Source organism: Melitaea cinxia, chromosome 10 (genome assembly GCF_905220565.1).
Source record: "Melitaea cinxia chromosome 10, ilMelCinx1.1, whole genome shotgun sequence".
Classification (NCBI taxonomy): domain Eukaryota; kingdom Metazoa; phylum Arthropoda; class Insecta; order Lepidoptera; family Nymphalidae; genus Melitaea; species Melitaea cinxia.
This window is the reverse complement of record NC_059403.1, coordinates 9,549,851-9,569,294: the sequence shown is the minus strand read 5'-3', so window position 1 is coordinate 9,569,294 and position 19,444 is coordinate 9,549,851. Positions and strand designations below refer to the sequence as shown.

The following is a 19,444-nucleotide window of genomic DNA, read 5'->3' as shown; positions in this document are numbered from 1 at the left end:
ATTGCTACCGGGCAGTTCATAGTATTAAGAACGAAGACTAAACATAGAGATTAATTAATTCCTGGACTTGTTTTTAAGAAACATGAATGTAATTGTGTACTGTATGAGAATCAGAAATATAACAGCCTCCAAATCGGCAACATGTTTCTCATCTTTTATTTCGTTCTTAATTTTAAGTATAAATAGTTTTATATATATATAAACCCTTATATCCATTGTTATTTATTTATTTATTTATTAGGATTACTAACAGAAATTACAACAATAAAACAAAAAGAATTATTTTACACAATAGGTTAAAGAAGTTTAATTGTATTTCTTTTTAAAGGTAATGTAAGAATAACTTTATGAAAATAACCAATTGGAATCAAAATAATATCAACGACTAAATTAATCTAGTAAACAATTAGCAATAAAAAACTGATCAATTTAAATCTAAAGGCGTGCAAGCCATCAAAAGTAATGTCAAGGCCAGAAATCTAAGTACGTGCCAGTCGAGCCAAAGGAGAATTACTTGCCCAAATTGGATCTATAGAGAGATACATTTAACAAGGCGTGCGGTTCCCTGGGTAATCTGGATGGTATATTATAATGAAATACTGGAAGTATTGGTGGACAATCAATGCTGTTATTGAGTATTTTGTGCAGAAACATCATGTCCGAAATAATTCTTCGTGATTGCAGTGACAACATATTATATTGAATAAACCTAACTCCGTATGAATTACTACTATGACTGCCGTTCGAGCGGTACGCGAGATGACGTAGCAGTCTCTTTTGTATTCTTTCAAATCGGATCGAATAGATTTTGTAGTGAGGACTCCAAATTTGACTGCAGTTTTCTGATAAAGCTTAATTGTAGTAGGTGGTTTTCCGAACTCTTTGGAATTCCTAAATACAAAACCCAGTGACTTTGTAGCTGAGGTGGCTATGCTATCGACATGTTCCGTAAATTTTAATTCGCTGTCTAGTATGACAACCAAATCACGCACCGATCAAACCGCAGCCAGTTTTTCAGTATCAATATAGTATTGACTTTGAACAAAATTATGTTTTCTGGTAAACCTGATGAGGTGGGATTTTTTGGCATTGAGAAACATTTGGTTGTTATTACACCACTGGGATTAGGTTGATATCTTCTTGCAATTATGTCAATTTATTGTAATGCAATGGGTAATTTCAATGTAATACAAAATTTAACGTTGCTTTATTTACTAAACTTTGTAAGTTAGATGTATATATTCCACATAATTATGCGAAATATAAACTAATAAATCATAATATTTTTGGAATGTTCTAATATTTTTATAACGAAGGCGACTAAGCGATTCTTGACTTTAAAATACATAATTTAGAAAAAAGAAGATTTTTATCTATAAGCAACGTACACGTACGTGTCAATAAAGTCGAATGTAGTAAATAATTCAAAGTTGATGAAACCGTGATAAAAACTGTTAAATAAATAATTATCATTCGACTCGGCGAGGTACCGGTTCTCAAAAAGCTTTCCAGCAAAAAATCTATTCCGAATTCGGCGTTTTCATGTAGTTTTTATTTTTATTTTTAATTCAATGTCCTTATATTGTCGTTGAAATCAAATCGTAAAATAACTTGCATAAGATTTTACTATTTATTGTTATATATTTTTTAAGACTACGATTTTATTATTTAAGATTTTACTATTTATTGTTATATATTTTTTAAGACTACGATTTTATTATTTAAGATTTTACTATTTATTTTTATATTTGTTTATCACACAGAGTTTATTGTGTATATTATTAATTTTCTCAATTATAATAATAATGATTATTATTTTTTATTTATTAGTTTATAATAAGGTTATGTGTGTATGTGTGTTCTCCTTATTAAACACCAAAACAATTTTAGAAGTACAGGGTTAAAATGATGGCTATAGAAATTAATATGAGATACGGCCTTACTGCTAAATTATCAAAACTAGTGGCCGAAATTCGACCATAATCTATAATGTATTCTCAATTTGACCCCAGACTAACAATAAACAAAATAGTATTACGTATGGTGTGTCAAATATATGGTAATGTGTGTAAAGTTTTTTTTTTACTGATTTAATGTATTTTTTTATGCATAATTTAAGAATATATTTGCATTCTTCGCTCCTCTATATAAACTCTCTATATAACTACTACTACTAGCGGCCCGTCCCGGCTTTGCACGGGTATTTAAGTTATCCCAAATTTTTTTGAAAATATGTATATCTAATATAGCCTATGTCACTCGCGGATTATTTAGCTTCATAACAGTGAAAGAATTTTTCAAATCAGTTCAGTAGTTTCGGAGGCTATTGCAATGCAATGCAAACAAACAAACAAACAATCAAATCTTTCCTCTTTATAATATGAACATAGATTAAGTGTGCGAAATTTCTAAATTCCTGCGCTCGCGCAATTTTCGTAAAAAGGAGTGGAAAGTTTTTGCTTCACGTATTCATATATAGAAAAAATAAAACGACTTATTATAACATATATTTTTTTTAGATTCCTTTTAATTCGACCGAAGATGGGGAAGGATATGCTGTGCTCACTTTTACACCGTGGTCGGTTTTATTTTTCTTTTTGACGCTCTTCGTGATAGCTTCGCTGTCTTTCTGCTTCATGGTCAGCGTATTCTTCACAAGAGGTATGAATTATGTATTACTAAAGAGTTATTTTATTAAGTGTAATTTGTGCTTATCCACGTGCTCAATACACTTAGATGTAAAAAAAGTTAAAGTTAGAATAGACGGCTGAAAGAATATGATGTGTGAATAAATGAATTGGTAAAATGGTTAATTAAAATAAAAGGCAACCTAATACAAGTATTTTAGGTACCAGTCGACTGATATACCCATATATTTTTAGGATAAGTAAAACATATAACCCGCTTAGCGGGAATCGAACCCTAAACCACCAGCCAGAACCAGAAAGCAGTATCACTGACAATTGCATTAATGGACCAGAGTGTACACTTGATGACTTTTCATTGTTTCTTTGTCTTTCAACGTTAAAATGTTCAATAAACTCTTACAAAGTAATAAAAAAATTGGCAATACTTTTTGTGCGATGCTCGAAATATGTTTACTGCGATTACTTGGAACGAGTTATATATAGAACTTACTTATTGTTATGAGAATACTATTTCTTGCTTTTAAAATTATTTACGATTATTTGAGGGTTAAATTTCGAAGCGGTAAAAAATAAGAAATATTTATTTGTAAAACTTTTTAAAATAAAATATATTGCAATCCTGAACCCCTGTACTTTGTTTCTATTCATAGTAAGTAATATGATTTGTTAAGTTACATATGTATATTCAAAATAAAACCATTTTTAATTTTCGTTTTCAACCGTTTTAAGTTATATTTTTCTACATAATTTAATGTTATGTCCTTCGCCACGAGCTAACGTTTCTTTATACAAACGCACATAAAAATGGGCTTAGCCGATAAGATTTAAAAACTTAACAAACAGACAGATTTGCTAATAAATTTATACAATTATTACAAACTTAAGATTAGAGACCGTTGCATAAGTAACGTGTTTTTGTCCGCGCGGAACGTGACGTAAAGTTTTGGAAATGTCGTTTCATAGAAAATGTAAACGAATAAGGATACAACACGGAAGCACGGACGGGACGGGAACGTGAAACGCACGAGGAGGAATAAATATCGTACTGACGATATTTATTCCTCCTCTTGCGTCACTGGACGGACCGCGCATGCGTCGTCCCGTCTGTGATTCCGTTGCGCATGCCGTCGGTCGCTCCGTTTGCTCTGGAGAGCTAAAGTAGGGAAGCACGAGAATTTATTCTACTGTTACTGAGTTACTCTCACGCTGCAGTATGCATTAAAAATCCCCGTCAGTTTTACTAACCACGTTCCCTCTCCTCCCGTCCGCTTTCTAATGCCTTCCCGTACACTTTACCTATGTAGCGGCCTTAATATTTTTAACGGACAAGCTTTAGAAATGGGATTTCTAAGTATTTATTATCTACGTAGCGTTGACGTAATAATACATTCAATATATTAATGATATATTGAATGTACCGCGCTACCAATCTCGGCTGTTTTTATTGCCTTTTAATTATATTTGAGTCCATCGTGGGGTTTTTACAAATTAAAAATGTTACGAAAGAAATGTACAAAAGGATGCCTTGTTGCTTATGGCGCGACCATTTCCGGGCAACCTTAGAAAGAGGAAATAACTAGATTGGCTTTAGTAATTTTTAACAGGTGTGATTTAAGGACACAAGGATTCTTGACCCTTATGACTTAATTGAAGTATAAAATTTGTTTACACATTTGTATTGCGATAACTATATTTTCGCTAAATTAAAAATTTAATAATAATTAATAAATTGTCTTGTTTACAAAGCCAAACAAATAAAACTGATATAGTAAATATAGTTTTCAATATATGTTATTATTATTAGTTGGTTGTAAAACTCATGTGAGAAAAGCAACATTTGCTTTCACAATCGCTGTAACTAATATTATTATAAGAATAGTTTTAATTTTTCTGTCATTTTTTTTAACAAAGTTATATCGGACAGTTAATTGAATTGTGATTGTTGATTTCATTTAGGCATTCTTGTTTTTTTCTATATTTATCGTGCGTTTGTGTACCTACTCGATACCCAAGTCGATGTCGCTAAGTATACAAAATATTTTTAAGAAATTCGCTTTATAGGAGTAAATAATAGTAGTCACAATTTTATGTCAGCATTTATATTATTTTCTAACTTCCTAATATGGTGTAGGTTTTATCTTTTTATAACGTTTAAAACTGGAGACATTGCTCTATAAACAATTGTAATGAAATCGTCACAAAGTCTTTCTGTGTCAACGCATAAATATTTATGATATCGACTTCTGTTTTACCAAATCCACAATTAGAACAAAAATAAAATGTCTCCAAAACTGTCCTATTCATACATATAGTAATTCATAATAAAATATTCATAATAATATTATATAGTACGTAAAACGTCCTTGATCCCGATTAGCTACATCAAACAGACATACTTATAATAAATGTATGGTATTGTATGAAGCAATAATTACATCGATTTTCTTGGTTAATAAATGTTTCAAGGCTGTACAAGGATGATAATAATTTAATTGCTTTGCAGCGAATACCGCCGCGTCATTCATGGGTCTTGCGTGGTTTTCAACGTATGCGGCGTTTATGCTGACTCAGATGCTGTATGAGGATATCAGTCTAACTACGAAACTACTGCTCAGTTTGATATCGAACTCGGCTATAGGATATGCGCTGCAAATGCTTATCATATGCGAGGGCACGTCTAAAGGTAACGTATTTTTTATACCTACATACTTTTGTGTACTTAATGATAAGTTTTAAGGAAAAATACTGCATTGAGATTGATTAAGAGGCTATCACGCATCACGTTACGACTCAGAAGTCAAATGATCTTATGTTTGACCAAATCAATTGTTTCAATATGAAAAAACAAGATTAAAAGCACTACATTATCCAAAAAAAAATTGTTGTGACAAATATTTTAATACCTAATTACTAAGAACGTTGCTTACAACAAGTTTGTTTATCGCTGTTTTAAAAAAGTTTAAATAATATAAAATGAAATTATAATGGTCACCAACAGTGAATCCCTAGGGACGTTAGTAGTTGTAGTAGTAGTTGTACTATATTCCCTTTGCAAAACCGTGACTTTTTCATTCTTTGTTAATAAACAAACTTTTTAAATCAATTTATTTGCTTTCTTTTTTTATATTATACATATTTCACACACACACACACGCACAGACGCGCGCGCACATGCGCACGCCCACACACACACACACACACACACACACACACACACACACACACACACACACACACACACACACACACACAGCTGGCTGTGTGGCTACGGCATTAAAGAATATAGCCACCCTTCCCGTGAGTGCCGTAAGAGGCGACTAAGGGATAACACAGTTCCACTACCACCTTAGAACTTAAAAAGCCGACCGATGGAGGGATAACCATCCAACTGCTGGCTTTGAAATACACAAGCCGAAGACGGGCAGCAGCGTCTTCGGTTGCGTCAAAGCCAGTCCTGCAGTCACCAACCCGCCTGCCGAGTGTGGTGACTATGGGCAACACACATGAGTTCGCGCCATTTTTGGCGCAAACTTGTGGAGGCCTATGTCCAGCAGTGGACTGCAATAGGCTGAAATGATGATGATGATGATGATGATGATGACACACACAGGTTTCTGTTCTTAAAGTTAGCAAATTAATGCTTGTGTTTTGGGTAACAGCAGCCTTATGTAGATAAAAGTTATTTGTCACTCAAGTAATTTCATCAATTTCGATTTAAATTACATTACTAATCACTTCCTTCATAAAGTCACCTTTCCTTGAAAAAAGCAGTTTTTATTGTACGAGTATACAGAAGTAATTAAATTGAAAAGATAAGCTTATTTAGTTATCTATTTATTTTTTATCAGCGATAACAATGTTTCATTAACTGAACTGAAGCGGCACGTTATTCAGCCCACGGCTGGACAAAAGCCTCTACCAAGAATAACGATCGCTATCATGTATTTGTGATAATAACTAGCATTGACAGCTTAATATTGCTCGCTTCGATATGGTATGGTCACACAGACAAACACCTACCAGAAAAAAATAAAAGTAATATCTACAATTATAAATTTCCGTTCTGAACTCGAACTGAAACCGGGACCGTCCTTTATCACTTCAATATCAAAACAGTCGTCAATTTATTTAAAAATAAATATATTATTGTTATTATTATTACGCCGGTTTATAAATCGCGAAAAAAAGTAATTTCAACGAAATTTTCCTAGGTTTGCATTTAAAAACGTGTATAAGGTTAAAATAAACAAGTGAAAATGTTTGGGTTGAAAACAATAGTGGAAATAAACAACAATTGAACTCTAAATGTGACGACGATTAAGAGCCGATTTCAATGGTGAAACAGGAAATAAAAGTACATTTTAACAGCATAAACTGTAACATTCATCAAAACAAGGACAATTAACTCATTTAAAACTTGATTTCAGTGCAACAAAATAGTATTTTATCTAAAAACTTTGTTAAAAATTCAAAAATGCAGTGTAACGGTCAGATGTTCTAGCACGTACGTAAACTTTGTACAGGGTCAACTTGACTTTAGATCAGACATGCAAGGTCAAATTAGTGGTTATAATACCGTACTGGAAATGGAAAAGTGAAATATCGAAGAATAACTGTAAGTACATCATAAATAAGTGACATCGATAGTGAAAGGACTTTGACATGTTAATAGTTTGAATAGTTTGAAGCGGACATTTTGGACATTTTGGTCAATATTAAACGATTTTATACTGACATTGCATTGGGCAGATGCTACTGCGCCACGATAAATAGTGTCTTCGTATTTAGTGTAAAATAAATACAAACCAGTGATTAACATTTAAAATAAGTGCTGTGGAACTATAAGCAAGAGACTATCAAAAAGCATTGTGAAAACCAGTGAATAACAAATTGTAATACGTGCATAATATTAGGTGAAAAATACCTCAAAACTGAACTATTTAGCAACATTTCATACATTAAATTAAAAAATATAAAATATAATAAATTAAAAAAATATAATAAAAAATATGATAAATAATGTGCAAAATAAAAATTTCCATTATTAAAATACAAAACTTATAGAAAATAATAATATCTGATGCATAATTTTAGTTTCATCAATAAAATAAGCGCCATCTAGAAAAAATATTTAAAACTATAAAGCTTGTCACATATCAAACAACTTCCAGTACCTGCAGGCCTAGCATGCGCGCCACGACAAAATTTTGTCTACCCCTTTTCTCGTATTATCTCTCTATGTCTACAGTAGCTAACATGCGTGCACGCGATACTCTTCTCGTTACGTCAATAGAAGAGATAATCATTAAATTTTAGTGATCTGTGATATTTATCTCTACGGAAGCTAACATGACATCGTAATTTTGTCGAATTTTGTCGTTTTAGGAAGAGAAACTTCTCGTTTTCAATATTATCGACGAGAAAGACGATAAATAAAAAATAAATAAAACCGGGTGCCTATTTTTTGTATACCATGGCGTTTCCCTATTATAATTATATAATTTCGGTATACGAAGAGAATAAAATTAAATAGAATAAAAGTAAAATCAATAATCAAAAAAAAAAATTCAAAAATTCAAAAAATTTTAAAAATTAAAAAAAAAAAAAAAACAATGCGTGATAGAATTACAATTATCTAATGTGCGACAAGATATAAAGCACAACACGAGCATATTGTTTTACATATATAATTAAATTCATTTACTTACGCCGTTTTATTTTCCATATTAGATTTTTTAAATTAGATATACACTTTTTATCTTAGCCAAAAGGCCGAGAACATTGTTAAATAAAACACGTGTCACTCGTTTGAAATTATACAAACGTTGGCTCATCCCGGTTTGGCACGATTGGTCAATAACCGTGTAAATTCAACTTTACGACATAAGAAATAAGAATGATATTCAGTTGTGATTATGGTTGATAATGTTTCTCTACTCGACAAGGCGAAGTCTTCGGAAGAGAATTTTGTCTCTCGTAGTGCGCATGTTAGGGTAATCGAGAAAATACTCGATGTAGACATTATCTCTCTCTCTCGTCAAGAGATATCTCGTTGTATGCATGCTAGGCCGGCTGGTTAGACCAACAGAGGGCAGCGCAAGTAACAAAAATAAGATTAAGAATAATTACAATATTAAGTGTTCCTCTTTGTTGTTACACGTTATTAAGATATATCACATATTGCGTAAAGTAGGCTTTTAAGTCTTAGTGAAGCTTAAGATACTTCCTAGGTGTTTGGGAGATAAAAAATCGGAGTAACAATGGAGGAAATAATGACAACCCTTCACTTAATTCAAAAAGATCTCGAAGACCAAAAAATCGCAATAAAGGAAACCGGTAACGAAGTTGCAAAAAAAGTTACGGAAAATGTGAATTTGATTTTAGACGATAAACTAAATCACCTCGAACAAAAATATAAAACCCTAGAAGATCAATTGGAAAGACAAGAACAAATACTAAATAGATTGGAGAAACAAGCAAGAAACAGAAACATTGTATTTTTTGGTATTGAAGAACAAAACTCACACTACTCCTACTCGGATTTAGAAACGGTAATTATTAATTTCATATCAAAATATCTTGGAATTAAAGTAGATCATAAAGAAATTCAAGAAATCAGAAAAATAGGGAGAAATACAGAAAAACCAAGGCCCATTGTGATGACACTGACCACGGTTGGTAAGAAAGTGGAAATTTTCAAACAAAAGAAGTTATTAAAGGATACTAACTACTATATTAAAGAAGATTACCCAGAACATATTTTAGAGAAAAGGAGAATGCTTCAAGAACAGGTAAAAATAGAAAGAGAGAAGGGTCACAAAGCTATATTAAAATACGATAAATTAGTTATAATAAGAAAAGAAGAAAGCAATAATACGCCAGGAAACAGCAAACGATCCCTCCCGACATCGCCTCAAGAAGCATATAACCACAATGAATCATCACCTAGAACTCAACCAAAAAAGAAAAACAAACATGCATCAAGCACCTCACAAAACACAACTAGTTGTTCTGAAAACATAATCAAGCCGGGGATCCTCAACTATCTAGCGAATAAGAATGCAACTAACCTAGTTCTGCCAAAAAATAATCCGAACCAATAGCATTCAGCTCCCCCTCTCAAAAGCAAAATAAATAAAAAACACAACACAGTAAACTATCTTCCAAGCCGGTTGGTCACCGTGGAAGAGATTGACCACCACCCTCCAAAGAAACAATTAGAAATTAGTCCAAAATCCAGAAATCTATCAACAAACAAGTTATACATAGCAACATACAACGTAAAGACACTGTCTTCATATGAAAGACTATTAGAACTCGAAGAAGCCCTAAAAGAAATAAAGTATGATGTCATCGGTTTGTCAGAAGTCAGAAGAATAGGCAGCCAAATAGAAGAATATGAAAGTACAATATTATTTTATGTAGGCCACACGCCAGGACTTTATGGTGTGGGTTTTTTAATAAAGAAATCCTTACAACCTTATATTGAACGATTTATAGGCTTTACGGAAAGAGTCGCTCTGCTTGACCTAAACATTCAAGGATATACCATAACCATTATACAAACCTATGCCCCTACAACCCTTTCAAGTGAAGAAGAGATAACAGAATTCTATCGAAATTTAGACACAGCAATTCAGATTTCTTCAAAGAATCTTATAGTAATGGGAGATTTTAATGCAAAAATAGGCCAGCCACTAAAAGATGAACATATAATTATGGGAATATATGGATATGGGGATAGAAATGACAGAGGTCAACGGTTAATAGATTTTGCTTTTGAAAATAGACTTTCAGTGATAAATACTTACTTCAAAAAAAAACCAAGTCACAGGTGGACTTGGCGTTCACCCAGCGGAGAATACAAAAATGAAATCGATTATATACTGTCCAACCAACCTAAGTTATTCCTAAATATAGAAACACTGAACCTTAACTTCTCTACAGATCATAGAATGGTAAGAGCAACAATAACTTTAAAAAAAAACAAGAAAAGCCGAATCAGATTCACCAGCAACCAAAGTAGTACTTTAAAAACGAGAGAAGAAATTGAAGCTTATATCCAAAATCTGAGGCATCAAATATCCAACATAGTTAATTATCAATTGGAAACGACAGTGCAGGATTTTTATAACAAATTATTACATGTTATCAACGTCAGTCTACAACAAGCACGACAAGTTAAGCCTACCCACACTAGACACAAAATTCTCTCAGAGAGGACAACTACGCTACTAAAAAGGAGACAAATATTACAAAAGAAGCCAGTCAAATCCAGATCAGAAAAGAACGAACTTAGCGCACTATATAAATTAACAAGTAAATATATAAAATATGACTATAAAAACCGGAATCAAAAAATACAAACATACCTTACACAAGGAAAAAGCTTCAAAAAAGCGATTAAAGAACTTCGAACAAATAAGGTATGGATTGAGGGATTAAACCAATCAGGACAAACAACACGCAACCGTAGAGAAATATTAAATATTGCTACAGAATTCTACAAAAACTTATACAGTTTGAATACACAACAGACAAATGAAAATAAACAGGAAGCCTACAACAATCACGAAAACCTAGAAAATAATATAAACTATATCAGCGAACTGGAAGTTATACAAGCAGCTAATAAGTTAAAACTGGAGAAGAGCACAGGCCCAGACTTCATTCCCAATGAAGCAATTAAATATGGATGCGAAATACTAGCATCACCACTGGCCTCGTTATTCAATTTAATACTCAAAACTGCGAATACACCTGCACAATGGTCGGAATCCACCATAATCTTGCTCTATAAAAAAGGAAACCCCAATGACATCGCCAACTATAGGCCAATAAGCCTTCTACCAACTGTTTACAAACTCTTCTCCTCTATAATTAATAGAAGATTGTCTGAAACTTTAGAAAAGGGACAGCCCATAGAACAAGCTGGCTTTCGGAAGGGATATTCAACCATAGACCACATACACACTCTGGAACTTATTATTGAAAAATACCAAGAGAAACGAAGACCACTCTACATAGCCTTCATAGATTACCAGAAAGCTTTTGACACAATTTCACACACAAGTATATTGGAAGCACTAAGTAAACAAGGAGTAGAAAAAAAGTACATACAAGTAATAAGAAATATATACAGCAACAGCGTCAGTAAAATCAAACTGGATTCAACTGGCCCTGATTACAGCATCAATAGAGGAGTAAGACAAGGGGACCCGCTATCTCCAAAACTATTTATTGCAGTATTAGAATCTATTATAAAACAATTAGACTGGAAAAAGTACGGCTTGTATATCAAAGGAGAATACCTGAATCACTTAAGGTTCGCGGATGACTTGGTACTGCTATCTGAAACCGGCGGCAACTTAGAGCTAATGATACAGTCATTACACAAAGCTAGCAGACAAGTTGGATTAGAAATAAACCTGACAAAGACAAACACCATGACAAACAGCTTTAAAAGAATCATCTCACTAGAAGATAAACCTTTGCGGTACGTGGAACAATATATCTACTTGGAGAAACAAATAACAATGGCCAGCAATAGCAACGAACTAGAGGTAGAGCGCAGAATAAGAATTACGTGGAATAAGTTCTGGAGTTACAGAGAAGTAATGAAAAGTAACATGCCAATAGAAGTGAAAAGAAAAATGATGGACTCTTGCATTTTACCATGTCTTACATATGCTTGCCAGACATGGAAATTTACGAATAACATCAAGAATAAAATAATAACGTGCCAGAGGGGAATGGAACGAAGTATGCTGAATATAAGAAAATCTCACAGAATCCGTCATACAAGGATAAGAAGCTTAACCAAAACCGTAGATGCTGTCAAATATGCTCAAAGATTGAAATTCAAGTGGGCTGGTCACGTAGCGAGACTAAACGACAAGAGATGGACATCAAAAATAACTACATGGGACGGTCCACAGGGCAAGCGGCGAGTAGGCAGACCGTACACACGCTGGGAGGACGACATTAAAAAAATCGCTGGACCGCACTGGATTTATGTCGCCAGAGACAGAGACAAGTGGAAATCTTTGGAGGAGGCCTTCACCTGAGAGGGGTCCATGCATATAAAAATTAAAATAATAAATAATAATAAAATAATAATAATAATAAATTGGAATAATATTAATGAAAAGAATTAATTAAAATAATAATAGGAATAAACTAAAATAATAAATAGAATAATAACTTGAATAATAATAATAATAACTTGAATATTAATAATTTACCTATATTATAATATATTTGAGTATTCCATTTTTCTATAAGATACATACAACTGAATCTTTTTTATATACTGTTAATTGTTAATTTTATTGTTGATTGTTAATTTTTTGTTTTTGATTATATTCTGTAATAGTAAAAAAAAACACTTATAATAATAATAATAATAATAATCAAATAATAATCAAGCATGTAATTTTTGAATTAAATTTTGTTAAATATTCTGTAAATGCATGGAATAAAAGGCTTTTTTATTTTTATTTTTTATTTTTTTTATTATTATTATTTGTTTTCTAATATGACCTATAAAAACGGTAATAAATCATTTTAAAAAGGCCAGGGTTTGTCAAATAACTTTTAGTATATTTTTCGATGTCTTAAAAAGCTTTTTATTTTTCTTGTGAATTTTGTACGCCTCTATAAATGTGATTTATATTACATTTTGTATTCTTTTTTTTTTAATAAAAATAGTTAATTTTAATAATAATAATAATAAACCACTTTATTGCAACTAAAGATAGTATACATAGCAAACCTTAATTCTAGACACATATAGTGCAATGGGCGATCTTATCACTAAATAGCGATCTCTTCCAGATTACCCAACAGAAAAAAGCTAGCAGTGTAACGGGCTTGCGCAATAGTAATAACGCTTAATCAGAATACATATATAAATTTCTACAAACATACATACATATATACACATGCAACTAAAATACAATAAATAAATCATATAAATTTATATATATTTATATACACACATTCATACATATACACAAACACGGGTACATAAATACATACATACAAACACATACATATATACAAACACATACACATATATATATATACATAAAAATACACATATATAAGCCAATGAATAAACGTACGCGATAGGGAGATGGGTACAAACAGTGGAAACAAGTATGCATAGACATGCTATTTAAGTCATAGTGAGGTAGAAATGCTTCACGCGGTTTTTAAAGACAAAGATAGAAGGAGACTGACGAATTACTGATGGTAGTGCATTCCACAATTTAACAGCCTTTAACGTAAAAGATTTAGAGTACGAACTCGAGTTGAGAGAGTTACCTACTTATACGAGTACTCACCAAAGAAGCTCCTCTTAAAATTTAAGTAATGAGATTAAATTGTGTCAGAAGTTGCTCTTCCACATACAGTTCCAATATTCTAAAGTCAACCTTAACACACTCTAAGTCAGCAATATATAATAAAGAGCAAGTTACTCTACCCGCCTGGTGGAATTGCAAACCTCTGGATGGATGGAAATTCTAGAATGGATAAGTCTCTCCCATAAAAAGGGCGTCTAACTCGCCTTGTAGTCACATCTACACATACACATTTAGTCTCTTGATCTCAACTAACCGACAGACAACGGCTATGAAAGAATTATTTTGGGTTGACCATCCGAGAAAACCAGATAAGTCGAGAACTTCCTTAAAAAGGGCGTCTAACTCGCCTTGCCATCACATCTACATATACACATCTAGTCTCTCGATATCAACTGACCAAAGAGACAACGGCTATCAAGGAATTCTGGTCAACCCTAGTTGACTCGTAGAGGAATCTAGAACCAGAACCGATATATATTCACATAGTAATGCCACCCAAGTTGAGACTGGCCTCAAGTCCGCTAGACCATACTGTTATCGGCAATTTCTGTTTCTTTATAACTTCAAAGACGTTTCTTTTGGAACTATTATCATTATTCAACGTGTCTTCCTTTGTTGCAGGCTTACAATGGAATCAATTTTTCACACCAGTCTCCTATCACGACCAGTTCCAGCCAGGACATGTTGCATTAATGTTGGTTTTAGACTCTATATTATACATGTTAATCGCTATGTACGTTGAAAAAATTCGTCCAGGGTTGTACGGCGTGCCTTTACCTTGGTATTTTCCATTTACGAAAAGTTTTTGGTGTCCCGACAAAAAGAAAGTAGCTGGTAAGTGCTTTAAATACGATATATTACATACACTTTGTAATTTATTACTTTTTTAAATAATTTTATTTGTTAGCAAATGAAAAATAAACCGACTTCAATATACTTCGACAAGTAAACAAAAATATTCACTTTAATACGCATTATTATGAATAACTCAAACAAGTACTCGCTAGATTTCAATCAAATTTGAATGGGATCATGACAAGCACTAGCTCAATTAAAAAAGAATCATCAAAATCGCTATACCCAAGTATAAGGTGATCCTGATGAATCCTAATAATTCATTAAATAAATAAAGTCGAATTGAGAATTTCCTCTATTTTGACCGACTCCCAAAAAAGAAGGCGGTTCTCAATTCGATTGTATTTTTTATGTATATTGCCTTAGAACTTTTGACTGGGTGGACCAATTTTGATGATTTTTGATTTAATCGAAAGGCAGTGCGTGTCACGTGGTCCCGTTTAAATTTATTGAGATCTAGCAAGTACTTTTCGAGTTATATCTAATAATCTATATTTATATGACTATTATTTCGTCGACCTACGTTATACCGCAAAACTTTTCACTGTATAAATCGATTTTGATGATTCTTGTTTTTTGCTGATGAAAGCTGATGCTTGTCTTGTAGTCGCATTAAGTTTTTATTGAGATGAACTTGTAGAGGCCTATGTCCAGCAGTGTACTGCGATAAGCTGCAGTGATGAAGTAGTAAAAATGAATATAATCTATACATATTATAATAAAATGGTAGGAAAGTCAAAACTGTATATCGAATATTTTTTTAAAAGAATACTTGGGGTGTGATCTACAATCGATAACGAAGCCAAAAATATGGTTTTTACAATTTTTGCCTGTTTGTCTGTATGTATGTCCGGGATAAACTCAAAAAGTACTGCGTGGATTTACTTCAAATTTGGCACGAATATTATTAAGAAGTCGAGTCAATATATAGGCTACATATTATGACGCTATCACCTACGGGGAACGAGCAGTAAACCTTTATGTCTTCAACGCATTCTGTAACAACGAGTAATCTAACGACGCATATTTGAATGTTGTTGTTATTATGTTAATAACCATGTTATACGCTAGCTTCACATTATAAATAAGGACATTCTGTAGTATATTTAGTATCAGCATTGCACCCGTGCGAAACCGGGGCGGGTCGCTAGTAATAATATAAATATAAAAGAATATAATAAAAATAGAATAGGGAACACAAAGACAATAATAAAAAGGTATGGCCAACTGGGTTAACTTTGCACCTTTGTAAGCAAGAATATTGTTTTCATCATCATCATTCCAGCCTATTGCAGTCCACTGCTGGACATAGGCCTCCACAAGTTCGCGCCAAAAATGCGTGAACTCATGTGTGTTGCCCATAGTCACCACGCTGGGCAGGCGGGTTGGTGACCGCAGGGCTGGCTTTGTCGCACCTAAGACGCAGAATATTGTTTTATTTAATCTAATTTTATTAAAGTATTAAATAAGTAATGAAATAAATAACATTGTTACATAAGAACAGAAATATATGTAGTTAATTAACATTGTTATCAAAAAACTTATTCTAGATAATATTTATATAATTCTTATAGAATATAATTTTCTTGTCAAACTTAACAAAGGTCGTAAGAAGCAGATATAGTCGTTGCGTCACTACTTTAGTTTATAGATTCGTTTTTATTTTATTATTTCCAGTCCTCCTAATTGAAAGTTCAGGGTCGCAATTCTATTGTTGTTGTTAGTTTTGGTCAGCTCTAAATTGTGACGGCTTGTTCTTTTTCATTACTTTTTTTTTCAGAAATAAATTTTGTTTTTTAACATTTATAACTATCTAGTTATAAATAAGTAATAAATAAACGTGTCACACTCAACGGCCCCCAGTAGGATTTTCTCCTATATCGAGGGTCCGGAAACACACACAATCCACGCACAAACGCCCAGACCACGACAAACTCTATATGGCCAATACAAATATCTGTCGTGAGCGGGGATCGAACCCGCGACCGCCGGCGCCAGCGCAACAGTCAGTACTGTGACCGCTGCACCAACGCGTCGTTGACTATACTATCTAGTTCTAGTATATTCTTGTGTTTAATAGGTAAAACTAATTCCATAAATCTTACTGAATAGATGACTCTCATCAACATCAACAAAAAAAGATAAAAACGCTATATTTCATTTTTTTTTTCAATATTAAATATTTATATGTATAGAATAAAAATGTGTGTTATATTATGAAAACGTTGAATAAAACTTAATTCTTTAAAGACAGTCCTGATATGATTTTCTGTTCTAAGTGACCGTTTAACTGCTTTAAACTATTACGTTTTCTTTCATAAATAAAATACACGCTTCACACTCAACGACCCCCAGTAGGAATTCCTTCTGTGCCGATCTAAAATTAATAACTAAGGTCTGTGTAATAAATTTTTGCGTCCGAAGCCTCAGATAGCTGTTAGTCTTTATTAAACATTGTTGACTACAACTCTAATATTTTAATTGGAGTTACGTATTTATTGACTTAAGAGTTTTAATAATAAACGTATGCTATTTCAGCGTTAACTAGTAAAGATGGGGTCGACCAAGAATATAAGAACGCTTTGCTTAAAGTTGTGCACGACGAAGAACCTAAGGGAGTGCCAGTGGGAATCAATATAGAAGTAAGCATTTGCAATCATTAAAATAGCATTATCAGAGTTTACAATTGCTAACACAATCTTTTGTGAAATAGTTGAGGAGAAACGAATTAGTTGCGAGAAAAAAGCATTTTCCTTGTAAACCTATTGTAAATTATATAATTTCAGAATCTAACGAAAGTATTTAGAGGTCGAAAGAGAGCCGTAGATAATTTGAATTTGAGAATGTACGAAAATGAAATAACCGTGCTACTCGGTCACAACGGTGCTGGCAAAACGACAACTATATCAATGTTAACAGGTAAAAAGCTACAAGAGTATCCTGATTTCTGTATTCATTAAACTTATAATGTCACAATTAATTTTGATAATGTTTTAAACTAGTTTTATATCGTGATACAATTATGATGTCAAAAAAATTTATTATCTATATATTCATACGTGAAGCAATAACTTTGTAGCACTTTTTAACAAAAATTGTGCGGATGGAGGAGTGTGAAATTTCGCACACTTATAGTTTATATAGAGAAAAAGTGCAGAATGCTAATTTTTTTAATTATGCATTAAAATACATTCAATCAATAAAAAAATCATTACACACACTACCATATATTCTCTTATACTATTTTGTTTATTATCATAGAATATATTTGACAACAGAACCTTAATAATGGTAAAACTTATAATTTAAATAAGGTAATTATGGTTATTTCGACCACTAGTAGATATTAACATTTATGTACCAAAACTCGGATAGATTTTTTTTTCGTTATAACTTCTTACTAGTCTTAATGTTTATTCAAACCTAGAGAAAAATAAAACAACCGATCAATTTTATCTTTGTTATTTATAATTTAATATTATTTCAATCGTTATTGATAAAAAAATATTTCGTTAAGTACATATTTCACACTCACTATATATTTTTACTCATTTAATAAAGGAATGGTACCTCCGACATCCGGCATGGCGACTATAAACGGATACGACATCGTGACGGAGACGGAGCAGGCACGCAAATCCATCGGGATCTGTCCGCAACACAACGTCCTATTTCCGGACCTAACAGTCGCCGAGCACATCATATTCTATTCTAGGTTAAAAGGTGTCGACCAATCGAAGATCGCCGAAGAGGTCGATCACTTTGTCAAACTTTTGGAACTTCAAGAAAAGGTACTTACCATATACACTAAATATAAATTGTTTCGTTGTATTGCTTTGTTGCTTGTATTTATTGCATTGTTGTTTGTTGAAATGGAGAAAATGAAAGATTGAAGAGAATAGATTGCTGTATTATAAAGATTACATTATTATGCAAACACTTCGCACGACGTGAAGAAATATGGGAAAGAGAGTTCAAATGTCAAATCACTGTCTTATATAGCTAATGTTCTGTCACATCACTGATTGTCTATTGCACTCACAGTTTATAAACACTTCACACCGATGACCGATAAATTAAAGTGCGGACCACACGATGTGAACCAAGAGTTGCAACGCAAGATGTGAGACGTTCCTTAACATACTCCCCCCGTTGAAGAATCAATATTCTTCAACTTTGTGTCTTGATCGTTGAGTAAGGGGGGGTGGCGAACCAGAGGGCGGCGATAACAGCCTGTAGTGGGCCGATCGCGAGAGCTCCCGTCTGGCCCCCGATATAGTCTGGCTACTGGCACCAGTACACCAATATAAAGGTGGCAGTGAGTCTTCGCTGAGGAGCACCAAGTCTCCAACCTTAAGCTTAGTCTTGTCTTCATTTTGTTGTATGATTTGCTTGATACGTGCGTAGCGTTTTGATTGTGATTCCCTTTCATTCTCCAAGGCGCGAGCCGGCAGCTCATTTAGTGGTCTTCTGATTAAGAAGTGCCCTGGGGAAAGGAAAAGGAAATCGTCAAGGGAACATGGATAATAGGCACAAGGGACGACTATTCAAAATAGCCTCCACTCGTGCAAA

The 19,444-nt window shown here is 33.0% G+C and overlaps 1 protein-coding gene across 1 annotated transcript in view; it reads left to right on the top strand.

Annotated features, from left to right (window-relative positions):
• The window catches only part of LOC123657063 (phospholipid-transporting ATPase ABCA3-like), a 55,636-nt gene that overhangs the window by 7,966 nt on the left and 28,226 nt on the right, over positions 1-19,444 (top strand). The window contains exons 6-11 of the mRNA XM_045592661.1: positions 2,520-2,661; positions 5,152-5,331; positions 14,639-14,851; positions 17,411-17,514; positions 17,659-17,791; positions 18,434-18,663. Coding sequence (XP_045448617.1) covers positions 2,520-2,661; positions 5,152-5,331; positions 14,639-14,851; positions 17,411-17,514; positions 17,659-17,791; positions 18,434-18,663 — 1,002 coding nt within the window. The remainder of the gene's footprint in view (positions 1-2,519; positions 2,662-5,151; positions 5,332-14,638; positions 14,852-17,410; positions 17,515-17,658; positions 17,792-18,433; positions 18,664-19,444) is intronic.